Source organism: Myotis davidii, unplaced genomic scaffold, assembly GCF_000327345.1.
Source record: "Myotis davidii unplaced genomic scaffold, ASM32734v1 scaffold573, whole genome shotgun sequence".
Classification (NCBI taxonomy): Eukaryota; Metazoa; Chordata; class Mammalia; order Chiroptera; family Vespertilionidae; genus Myotis; species Myotis davidii.
The window spans coordinates 258565-270924 of record NW_006285997.1 but is presented as its reverse complement, the minus strand read 5'-3'; the positions used below and the strand labels follow the sequence as shown (position 1 = coordinate 270924).

Here is a 12360-nt window from a genome sequence, read left to right as displayed (position 1 = left end):
AGTATTGGTAAGGATATGGAGAAAAAGAAACACTTGTGCACTCTTGGTGGGAATGTAAATTGATGCAGCCACTATGAAAAGTAATATGGAGGGTTCTCAGAAAATTAAAAGTAATCCCGGCAGCATCTCCCGGCTGCATCTCCCGCTGCATCTCCCGGCTGCATCTCCCGGCAGCAAACAGGCGCCGGGCGCGAGTCTGACCTGCTTGCGAGGAGCTGTTCCCTAGAGTGGGGCAGAGAACGCGGGTTCTCGAGGTCGCTCCCCCAACCCCCTGGGGAGATGCTGTGAGGACAGCTGGAAGGACAGCGGGGACTGAACATCACACACGGCCAGGCCGTGGAGCGGCCGTGGGTCCGAGGTTCGGACTCCGCTTTTGGAAGAGGTGCTGCTGCGGGTCACGCTGTCCGACCGCGTCGCGTGCTGCAGAGCGGAGCCCATGGGCGCGGCCCCCACCCCAGCCTGCAGCCACCCCAGTGAGCAGGACCCTCGCTGCAGAGATGAGGGCTGCAGGCTCCGACGGTGGAGGGCATGTTTGAGCAGTAAAGCGCTTTTGATTTTTAAAATATATTTTATTGATTTTTTACAGAGAGGAAGGGAGAGGGATAGAGAGTTAGAAACATCGATGAGAGAGAAACATTGATCAGCTGCCTCCTGCATGCCCCCTACTGGGGACATGCCCGCAACCCAGGTACATGCCCTTGACCGGAATCGAACCTGGGACCCTTTAGTCCACAGGCCGACGCTCTATCCACTGAGCCAAACCAGTCAGGGCAGCAGAGCGCTTTTTAAATGAAGGTGTGCGCACGATCCTTTAGACGTGGTGCTGTTGCACACTTAGGAGCCTACAGGGCAGTGCGAACGTGACTTGTATGTGCACCCGAGAGCAAAGGCGTGCACAGCACTGCGTGCGGGGAGGCGTGCCCCACTGCGGTCTGGCCCTGACCCTGCACTGTCCCCAAGGCCTGCCTGCTCGGCCGCGCATGGTCACCATGCTGCTTCAGTCCGCGACGTCCCACTGGTCCCACAGTGGTCCCATAAGACTCTAATGGAGCTGGACAGCTTCTGTTGCCTAGCGACGTAGCCATGGTAACATCGCAACACAACACATTGCATGTCTGTGGTGATGCTGGTGTCAACACTTACTGCCCTGCCGGGCGCGTGACAGTAGATCACATAGGATTATGTGCATGCTGTATGTCACCTTGATAACGAACATAAGTGACTGTTTTGGCTTAGGTACTTACTATACTATGCTTTTTATTGTTATTTAGAGTGTACTCTTTCTTCTTACTAAAAAAATTGCCGTAGTCCGGCTGGCGTGGCTCAGTGGTTGAGTGTTGACCTATGAACCAGCAGGTCCCAGTGCAATTCTTGGTCAGGGCACCCGTCTGGAATGTGGGCTCGATCCCCAGTCGGGGGCCAATCAATGGTTCTCTCTCATCATTGATGTTTCTCTCTCTCCCCTCCCTTCCTCTCTGACATCATAAAAAAATGGAAAGAAATTGCTGTAAACCAGCAGCCGAGCTACCCCACCGGCAGCCTCGTGCATCTCGTGTTGACTGCATCTGTTGAGCTTGATTCCCTCTCCGGCAGTTTTATAAATTTAGTGCAGCCTGAGGGTACAGTTTTGTCAAGCCCAGAGCCGTGTCCAGTCACGTCCTGGGCCTTCAGGTGCCCCCACCACTCACTCCCTGACTCGTGAGCGTCGCCCAGTCCTGCGGGCTGCCTCAGGGTGAGCCCTGTCCAGGTGCACCACTTGTCCCTTTACGAAGCCGTGTGCAGGGCCTCTTCTCTGTTCGGATGTTGTAGACACACAGATACCACGTGTCACAGCTGCCTACAGCGTTCACACAGTCACACGCTGAACAGGTCTGCAGAGGCGGTAGCATCCAGGTGCGTGTACACGCCTCTGTGCTGCTCGCCAGCGACAGCATTGGACATGGCTGATGCTGTGTGTCTCGCACGCTGTATTTTTTAAAAATATATTTTCATTTATTTCAGAGAGAGGAAGGGAGAGGGAGAGAGAGAGAAACATCAATGATGAGAGAGAATTACAGATCGGCTGCCTCCTGCACGCCCCATGCTGGGGATCGAGCCTGCAACCCAGGCATGTGCCCTGACGGGAATTGAACCGTGACCTCTTGGTTCATAGGTGGCCGCTCAACCCCTGGGCCACGCCGGCCGGGCTGTCCTGTATTATTTCGAAGGCGCTATATATCCACCAGGGGTCAGTGGACAGGTCCTGGCGGTAGGAGGTGGTGAATTAAAACAGAGATGGCACGAGGGGCATGAGTTTAGAAAACTCCCGTTTGGAGAGGTCGGAGCAGTCCCGCTCAGCGTCCTCACGCGCAGGGGGTGCGCCTGGCCGCTGTCCCTGTGAGGGTCCCCCACCAGCTGGCTTCCCACCTGCTCTGCCCGCCCCTCCGGAACGCCAGGTGTCTGGCTTCTTTGGGAAGCACAGGGGGCTCCTGTGGTCTTTTCTGCCCGCCCCCCCTTCTCACGCTGGAAATGGGGGAGGGGGCAGTGAATCCTGACTTAGAGTCTGGCCAGCACGGGGCTGCCTGGGGGACCTGTGATTTAGATGCGGCTTTTAGAATATTCCGGAATATAAAGATCTAGGCAGGTGAAAACTATGGGCAATGTCTTTCACAAATGGAAATGGGGGGAGGGGTGGGAATCTTTGGAATATCTGCTTCTAGCGTTCTTTCCATATCTGAGTACACGTGCGTTTGACATGGATTGCCTTTGCCTTTTCATAAATGGGCCACCAGTGCGTTTAGAGAGATGACAGGCTAGAGAAATCATCGGGAAATACTTGTTTTCCTATGTTTCTTTCCCTTTTAAGAAACTTAAAGCAAAGGTCCGGGTGGGGCATCTCCCCGTTGCTGCCTCTCCCAGGGCCCTCTCCCCACCTGCGGCCCCGCCCTCTTCCCCCCTGTGTCCTCTGTGTGGTCTCCCACCAGACAGGGCGCCCCCCGTGACCGCGTTTCTCTTCTCTTTGCAGTGCACGGAGGCCAAAAAGCACTGCTGGTATTTCGAAGGACTCTACCCGACATATTACATGTGAGTACCTGCCCGCCCCGCTGATTCTGTGGAGTTATGGTTCTTTCACGGGACTGGGTATGGGACGGGGAAAGCCCTGTTGGGAGGCCCTCACCCAGCTCACTGGCCTCTGCTCACTGGTGCGCAGTGACCGCCCAGGACACCAGCCGCTCAGACCAGTCACCAGGAGGACGGCGCTGTGGTGCCTCCCATGCGATTGGTCAAAAGGGGCAAGATGTGTGGGCAAGGCCAGCATGACGCTGGCTTGTATGGCTTCTAGACCAAGGATGTGAGGACATGGGGGAGCGGGAAAAACAACCCCCTCGGCTGCTGTGACTGTGTGTGTGTGTGTGTGTGTGTGTCTCTGTCTCTTCCTATGCCCCGCACCTGCCAGCCTCGCTCTGGGAAGGCCCCACTGCGTTCCCCGTTTGCATGCGTTTTTCATTTCTGCTGTGTTAGTCACGGCTGTTCTTGCGCCACCTGCCCAGGTGGCCAGGCTAACTATCGAGGTTTCCAATTACTGTTATCACTAGAGGCCTGGTGCATGAAATTCGTGCACTCGGGGCGGTGGGGCTCTCTCAGTCCCGCCTGCGCCCTCTCAGTCCAGGAGCCCTCAGGGGATGTCCGCTCCCTATGGGGAGCAGGCCTAAGCTGGCAGTCAGACCTTCTTCGCGTTGCCTCAGCGGCCGAGAGGTTTGCCAGTTGTAGCCCGGCTGTGGCCGAGCGGCGCTCCCCCTGTGGGAGCACCCTGACCCCCAGGGGGCAGCTTCCGAGTTGAGCATCTGCCCCTGGTGGTCAGTGTGCGTCATAGCGACCAGTCATTCCACCATTCAGTTGATTTGCATGTTAGCCTTTTATTATATAGGATTATTTAAAAATTGTAAATGTATTTATTGATTTTTAGAGAGAGAGGAAGGGAGAGGGAGAAAGAGAGAGAAATATCAAACCAGTCCCCTGACCCCCCAAGACTTATTTTTAGTATTGAGTTTTGCAAAACATGAGATTTTTCGTAATGCATCTAATGTTACAGCAGAAACGCCGTATATTGTGGTGTCCAGGAAAAGGGGGCAGGAAATATATAACAGCAGCCGGAAGGGTGATTGCTCCACTGGCCAGTACGTACATCTTTCTTGCTGGTCACCCCCGGGTTTCTGCTCCTGAGGAGGCAGGTGGGCGGGGAGGGCTGCTGGCTGCATGAGGAAGCGCAGGAGAGGGGCCGAGAGGGGCCGCTTCCCGTGTGGCTTTGTGTTGAGACACCTGACACGCGGAGCCCTGATGCCCCACCAGAGAGTCTGTTCCCAGCATCTGAGTCTTTAACAATCACTGTAACAGCAATGCAGGCGGTAGATGCTCCTGTTACAGACTTACTGTCTGCATAGTGATGCACGTCAGCGTTATCTACAATAATAAAAGCATAATATGCTAATTAGCCGGACGACCTTCCGGTCGAAGCCGGGGCTGCAAGGCAAGCCTGGGTCCCGGGTGCCAGAGGGAAAGCCGGTGCCGGCAGCCAGGGGAAGGAAGGCCTACGCTGGCACGAATTTTGTGCATCAGGCCTCTAGTTAGAAAAGAAAATCTCTGCCCCTAACGAGACTTCAAATTAACGTGAAAGAAGTTTTGACCTTAAAGTTTAAACAGGAAGTCATTTTTCACTGATAAAATAATTGAAACATGACTGACTCTGCAAGTCCTTTGCAATGTTTATTATTTTTATTTTTTCCGTCACCATTTATCCCCTCTCCGCCCTCCTCCCTCTCTGCCCTCCCCCACCCGCCAGTCTTTTTACAAATGCTTCGGAAGTCATCAGAGGGGAGTTTTTGCCCGGGCCCCCTTCTCCTGCTCTCTCTACTCCGTCCCTCTCAGCAGGTCACACGAGGAATGCAAACTCAAGAATTCCAGGTGAGAGGTATACTTCTGCCTCAGAGAAACCACTGTCTCCTCTGTGTAGTGAAAACAAAGTAAGAAATTGAATAGAACCAGACTTCTCTCAAAAAATAAATCCAAGCTGAGAAAAACAAATACAGATTAGGGTGTAAATAAGGGTCTTTCTGGAAAACAGGTATTTCCTCTCTTTCTACTAGAAATAGCAGAACGCCCCCTAATACTTGCTCTTCTTTCCCGATTGCTTGGTTCACTAGCATGCGTCCCAGCAGGGCGATCGGAGAACACTGCTAGGCAGAGGCACTGACGGGATTCCCTCCGAAGATCTGGCTAATTCTGCGGCCGAGAAAACAGTTTGGTCTCTAATTAGTCAGGAAACAGAGCCGATCTCGTTTCGAGGCATCAGCCAGTGTGACCCAGCGAACCTCTGGGGAGGGCGCCTTCCAACAGAGGTCTCCCAGGACCTGGAGGTGCTCCGTGACCTGGAGCCCTTTGGCTGTTCTCTCCTCGAAGGACGGAGAGGTGGTGAGACCACACCCGCCACGAAGGATGCGTGTTTCCTATGAGGCTGGTCACGGGACCTCACAGTGAGCGCAGCGTCCCTCATAAAAGCGGCTCCAGCCCCTCTGCCCTCAGCTGTGTCTTTGCTGCCACCTGACACACGTGGACCCGACCGTGGCCGGTGTCTGTAGGGACGGCTGTGTAGGGCGTCCTTGGTCTTCCTTCTCCTTGAGTTCTCACTGGACTTTGACAGCCCGTTTCCTAGAGACGTGCTCCCCGCACCGCTGTGTTATCTGGGCCCCGCAGCCGGCAGCGGGGATGGGCAGGAAGGGCAGTGCTGGGCGGTCAGCGAGGCTGGCAGGCGGGCTCCGGGCCAGGGGCCGGGCGGGAACCAGCGAGTCCTGGCAGGAAGCCTGGCTACTGGGAGGAGCAGAGCCTTGGGAACTGAGGCAGCAGCGGGAAGACTGGGGTCCGATCACAGAGCCGCCGGTGGAGGGAAGGGGCTGGGCGGGGGGAGCACACGCTTAGTTCTTCTGGGAACAGTGGCCTTTCCTGGTCGGCTCTGCTTCCTGGACTCCGCTCGGGGCAGGCGTGGCCACCCTTGTCCTGTGACTCGGCCTTTCTCATGTTTCGTAGAGAAAGCCGGGCGCATCCCCCGGCTCCCAGAGGCTGCAGGGGGGCCGTTCCTATTTCATTGTTGATCTGTTCCCGATTTCCTGGTTCAGGATGGAGGTGAACGTCTTTGCTGTGGACAGAGAAGACGGAGGCGGCCGTTCTTGTCACTCAGACCTGCTGGTCTGGGCTCTGTCACCCCTAGTGAGGGGAAGGGGCCTGAAAAGTAAAAAATGTCCTCACTCTGTTATTAGAGCTCCGTAAAGCCATTGCCACCATTAACATCAGGGCTTCTTCCCCACGTGGCGGGGGGAGGAGGCAGCAGGAGGAGGAGCTGGTGCCGGGCACGCAGACTCGTGAGTCTGATTGTGGGGCAGGGACCCCAGGCCGTCTCCGAGGGCCAAGGAGGAGAAAGACCCTGACGGCGGGGGCGGGGGCGGGGGGGCAGTGTGATCTCACAGCTCGGCTCCCATCCGGCATCACCAGGGCCCACCCAGTTCCCACATCTCCCTCAGACCGAGACAGAGTGTGTCCCTGATTTCCCAGACGGGCCCCCCACAGAGTCAGGGGGATCTATATACATAAAAGGCTAATATGCAAAGTGTTCCCTCGGGAATTCGAGTGGGAGAACGGGAATTCCATCACTTGCTATGATGTACACTGACCACCAGGGGGGTGGTGTGGAATATGGCGGGTGACCAACAGCGCAGTGGGGTGCTGAGGGAGCGAGGGAAGGACGAGGTGGGGAGGCGGGGAGACGGGGAACCTGATAGGCCCTGGTCACCGGTCAGGCCTAGGGACCCTACCCATGCACCCATTTTGTGCACCGGGCCCCTAGTTAGTTATAACAAAGACTGTGATCACATGTCCCCTCCCTGGACTGGGAGCTGGTGGAGGGCTGGAGCCTGTGACTTCCACATGTCTGGTGGCCTGGAAGGCACTCCTATACACACAGGACCCGGGGAAGGGCGGGGAGGAAGCGGGGACTGGCAGCCTGCCCTGGTGCTGGGCAGTGTTTCGGGGGCTGGCAGTCAGACCTGCTCCAGTCCTGCTCTGCTGCTGTGTGATCTTGGGCAGACCTCCTCCCCTCTCTGGGCCCCAGTCGCCTGTGCCGGATTATCTCCAAGGTCCGATCCTGCTTCTAGGACTCGTTTCGGGCGGCTGCACGGAATAATTCAGAGCGTAGAGAACAGAAGCCGAGCGGTCCAGCCGATGATGTGCTGTGGCAGCGACAAGTGTACAGATGTGAGAGGGATCGGACTCCCACCTGCCTGCCAAGTGCAAGCAGCCGCTCAAGTTTCCCTTCGAAGGGGGGTCGTCTTTCTCCCGCGGGCCTCGGGGTGACACACTGGGGAAGGGCGTGCATCGCAGTGGCAGCGCCGCGGCCCCAGGAGCCATGAGCGCCCAGTTCCAGCTGCTGAGGTCCTAAGGCGGCCGGGCGGGAGCTTCCCACAGTCGGTCACGGGCATCGTCCGACGTGGTGACTTTCTTCATGCGACGCTGCGTGAGTCAGAGAAGGCCGGTGACCCAGAGGAGCCGGCTTCCTGCCCTTCAGGAATGGACATGACTGGGATTCGGCCCAGAAGACGGGGCGGGGAGAAGCCGGTTGGGCTCCTCGCTGGCCTCCAGGGATTTGCGAGCGAGAACAGGCCCCTGGCCTCTGGCAGGGGGTCCTTGTCATCTGCATTTTACTGAGAAAACCTTAGGGCCAGGGACTAGTTTCATGAGTGACATCCCCGATGGCGGAGGTGTCAACCCTTCGCCGGGCTCCTGCGCGACTGGGTCCCTCTCGGGTGGTGGATGCAGCAGGGTGCCGGGTGCTCGGTGCTGGGTGCCGGGTGTCCTGTGTACACACTTGTTGTAGTTTTGGGTTCGGATCTCAGTGCCGCTGAAGGAGAGAAGGGGGTGGGCTCTGAAGTCAGCAGCACGGAGACGCAGCCCACACCCCTAGCCCCGCCGCGGAGAGGGGGCAGGAGACAGGAGACAGGAGACAGGTGCAGGGAAGGCGTCCGCTCAGTGCGACAGGAGATGGGACGTGGATTAATGACACGGTGACAGAATCAGTGAGCACACCCAGCAGCTCATGCCTCGATGCCTCCGGGTCCATGGAGACCGGTCACTTCCATGCCACCTGACGGGGCCGGGGGCGAGCGTGTGGGCGCCGTGGGACAGGACGAGGGCAGCAGGCTCGCCCTGCAGGAACTCCGGCCTGGCTTACCCTCTGCACCCCCTGACCCCCTACCGACCCCGCATCCCTAGTGTGTGCCGGGGTGAGCAGAGGCCACTCCTCCCGCTGCCTGCTCCGCCTGTGGCCTTGACCAGGTCATTCCGGGCCCTGGCCCCCGCCTCCCGTCGGGGCGTGCCGCTCCTTTAGACGGGGCTCACCTCAGCCTCAGCCCGGCTGGCTGTGTCTGGCGCGTCCTCGCTGTGAATAATGGACGGCGTGAGTGGGGAGGTGCTGTTCGCAGGTGTCCGAGCAGGAGGCGGAAGCGGCTCCATAGAGCCAGTGCCTGGCTGGCTGCCCAACCTGCCTGCTGGTTCTGGAGAGCCAGACCAGGTCCAGGGCCTGAGACAGGCCACCTGTGGCTGAGGGGGCGCTGGTGTGCCCACCTCCTGGCTCCTGGCAGACCTGGGCCTGATGGGTCTCTCTGTGCGGGTGAGGTCAGCTCTCCTGCTTGGGGTGTGCGGGGTGGGAAGGGCAGGGGTCGGGCGGGGCACAAATAGTGAAGGAGGCAGCGATGAGGTCTGGGGGCCTGGGGGTGGGGGGGTCCCGTCCCTGGCGAGTGCCTTTCTCGGCTCCTCTTCTGGGGGAGGAACAGCCCCCCCTGAGTGTCCACAGGAGCCTGAAGCCTCAGGCGTGGGGTGCGGGAGGGCTGGCGAGGGCAGGGACAGTGCCTGTGGGCACTTCTGTAGGGACAGCGGCACCGTGACCGCGTCCTGTCCTCGCACCCATTTTGCTCAGGAAACCGAGGCTCCCAGAGGCCCCACCGTTAGTGGCAGGACCAGCACAAGCCCCCTAGCCGGCCTGGCCCTGCAGGCTCTGTCTTTAACCCCCTGCCCCGTGAGGGCTGCTGTCCCGTCTTTGGAACCGTCGGGGGTCGGGCCGAGCGGGACCCCACAGCGCTCAGTGCCAGCCTGTGGCAGAACCGCCGGGTCATACGCTCCTTGGCCGTGGCGCTTCCCCGGAGGAGCCGTCGTGATTGGGCGCACGGGGCCTGCGAGACGTGGTTCCGTGAATTACACTGTCAGTGTCTGTCTCGCACCTTCCATTTGGGCCACGAGACGGACGTGGTCAGCGTGGCCGTTTCGTGGCCTGCGGCAGTGGCTGTCCATCCTCTGGCCTGAGCTCTGCCTGGGTCTCTGACGGTCCTCCCTTCCTGGGACCGGCCCTGACCCTGTGCCCCTCCCGCAGATGCCGCCCCTACGAGGACTGCTGCGGGTCCCGGTGCTGCGTGCGGGCGCTCTCCATCCAGCGGCTGTGGTACTTCTGGTAGGTCACACCCCGCCTGCCCATGGCTTCTCCCCCTGCCCCGGGGCCCTGGGGCGCCACCTTCCCGTCGCCCTTCCAGGTCACTGTCTTGGGGGCTGCCTCGTAGCAGGCAGGTGTGTCCGCCTGGCCTCGCGGTAGCATTTCTGCTCCCCGAGTTGCCGGAAGCCCCTCCTGGGTCCCAGGCGGTGGCCAGGGGAGAAGGCTGATTCCTTCGGACGGGGGCTGGGCAGCACCCCATCCTCCGGCAGCTCCTGGCCAGTTTCCGAAACAACACTGAGGTCAACTGTCCTCTTATTGTTAAAGATTTTTAAATTGATATTTTAGAGAGGTGGCGGGGGGTGGGGGGGAGAGAGAGCAACACTGATGTGAGAGAGAGACATGCATCAGCCGCCTCCTGCACACCCCCTCCCGGGGATCGAGCTCACAACCCGGGCATGTGCCCTGACTGGGAATCGAACAGGCGACTTCTGTGCAGGGGACAAGGCCCAGCCACACGGGCCAGGCCTCAGCCTCCTAAAGATCAGAGAGTCTGCAAATCTCACAACAAAATGCCTGCTGCCTCCCGGTCTCCCCTTCACATAGTGTGGGCTGCCTCCCGACTCAGGACAGACGCTGGGCCCTGCCCATGCCCAGCTCTCCTGAGGCCCCTGCCAGCGGCCAGGCCTGCAGGGCAGTGTCTGCACAGAACCTTACCGGGGGGCAGAGACCAGGGCTCCGGGCAGCGCGGCCTCTGACCTGCAGAGTGGGAGCCTGGGCCGCCCTGGCCCTCACGCTCGGCCTGTGCTCCCCCAGGTTCCTCCTCATGATGGGCGTCCTCTTCTGCTGCGGAGCCGGCTTCTTCATCCGGAGGCGCATGTACCCGCCGCCGCTGATCGAGGAGCCCGCCTTCAACGTGTCCTACTCCAGGCAGCCCCCGAACCCGGCGCCAGGTCAGCCGCCCCTCCGTCCTCGCCCCTCCCGCCGTCCAGGCATCTTCCTAAACATTACGCGTTCCCTTTGCTGCTGGGACACGGCCCCACTTCACCATCCTAGTCCTCCCAGCCCCCTTGGCATTCTCCTCATCCTCCTTGAATACCCGGGTTCTCTTCCTGTCGCCAATGTCAGGCTTCCCCACCGCCCGCTCCTCGGCCTTGTGTCCCTCCTTGCACTGCGTGGGTGGCTGTAGCCACCATGGACCATTCCGGCCCCATCCTTCTCCTGAGCCCCGCCCTCCTCCTGTTTCCCCGCCCTCCTGTAGCCCCGCCCTCCTCCTATAGAACCTCCCTATTCCTGTAGCTCCGCCCTCCTGTTGAATTGCCCAACTCATGTAGCCCCACCCTTCTGTAGAACTGCCCTCCTCCTGTAGAACCGTCTTTCTCCTGTAGCCCTGCCCTCCTGTAGCCCTGCCCTCCTGTAGCTCCGCCCTCCTGTAGAACTGCCCTCCTGTAGCCCCGCCCTCCTGTAGAACTGCCCTTCTGTAGCCCCGCTCCTCTTATAACCTTGCTCTTGCTCCGTGGGACCTCTATCAAGACCAGAAGCCAGTCATTTCTATGTAGACTTCTTCTCTGTCCCATGCATTCCACACTGAGTCTGCCCCCAGGTCCTCCCGGATACCTCTTCTTCTCGACTCCCCATTTCGTCTCTCCTCTTCGGAGGCTCCCATTGTCTATCCTGGACTATTACAATAGCCTCTTTTTAAAATCTTAATCTTTAAGGTATAAAAGGATCAGAGATAAATAAGGCATAACCTCTGCCTTTGGGAAACTCATGGGAGGTGAAGGGCTTGTGGGCAGACACGGCCCAGGGCAGTGGGCGGCCGCACCAGGGAAGCAGGTGCCGCCTGTCAGACGTGCAGGAGAGAGAGGAGGCCCCGGCTGGCAGATTGCCCTCCTGCCGACTCCTTCAGATGCACTTCTGGCCTCGTGTTTCTGTTCTCGTTCTCCCCGCAGCACTGGAGGTCCCAGGTCTGACGTGTGCAGGCGTGAGGCCCCTCACACACCCAGTGGGCATCTTGGCGGGAATCCGACCGCCATGCAGTTAAACTGTAGAACAGGGAGACCCTCTGCCATATGTACTGGGACGAAGGCTCTGAGGCTCCCAGTGTCTCCGGGGGTGAAGGAGGCCTCCCTCAAACAGACCTGCGTCCACTCAGTCAGCTGAGCCCAGCACGCCCCAAGCTCCCGCTCCCTGTCTCGGTTCTTTGTGTGTGTTTAGTGCTCTGTCCATGGTACCAGCATGACCAGAGGAAGCAGGTTTGAGACACACGCTCCAGAGCAGCAGCTCAGATCGAGCTGAGGGGGTCACCTTGGGGACTGAGGGTGCGGGGGCGGGGGAGAGATTCTGGCTGAGACTCAGGAAACCGGCTCTTGCCGTGTTCGTTAGCTGGGAAGTGACTTCCCTTGCCGCCGGTTTTGTTGACTCGGCAGTGCGGGCGCCCTCTCTGCTGGTAGTGTTTCCGGCGCGTGCTCCCCAGGCCTCCGCAGAGTGGCCTTGGCTCTCCCTCCAGGTTCCGATTGGCAAGGTCCGAGCCTCAGCCCACCTGTGCCCGATGGAGCTACAGATCCTGGCTATGATGATCACCTGAACGCTGCCTATGTGTCATTCCTTCTTCGCCAACTCCGTCCACACCTGCTGGGGTTGGACCCCAGCATGCTCCCACCAGCATCGGTGCACAGGTGCCCAGCCGCCCGCTGGCGTCCCCCGTGGCTGCCTCCCTGTCTGAGCCGGGCTCACCTATGCCAGGTGGTCCCCTCCCTGATCAAATGTTCCCCGGCCGGTGGGAATGGCGGCCGTACTTCTGACTTGAGTCTCAGCAGATGGTTCTCAAAGGGCCATGGAGCTGCGGTGGGGGGATG

The 12360-nt window shown here is 59.4% G+C and overlaps 1 protein-coding gene across 1 annotated transcript in view; it reads left to right on the top strand.

Annotated features, from left to right (window-relative positions):
- Positions 1-12360, top strand: part of VOPP1 (vesicular, overexpressed in cancer, prosurvival protein 1) — a 25317-nt gene that overhangs the window by 12308 nt on the left and 649 nt on the right. Inside the window, exons 2-4 of the mRNA XM_015559695.1 lie at positions 3005-3063; positions 9449-9526; positions 10319-10455. Coding sequence (XP_015415181.1) covers positions 3005-3063; positions 9449-9526; positions 10319-10455 — 274 coding nt within the window. The remainder of the gene's footprint in view (positions 1-3004; positions 3064-9448; positions 9527-10318; positions 10456-12360) is intronic.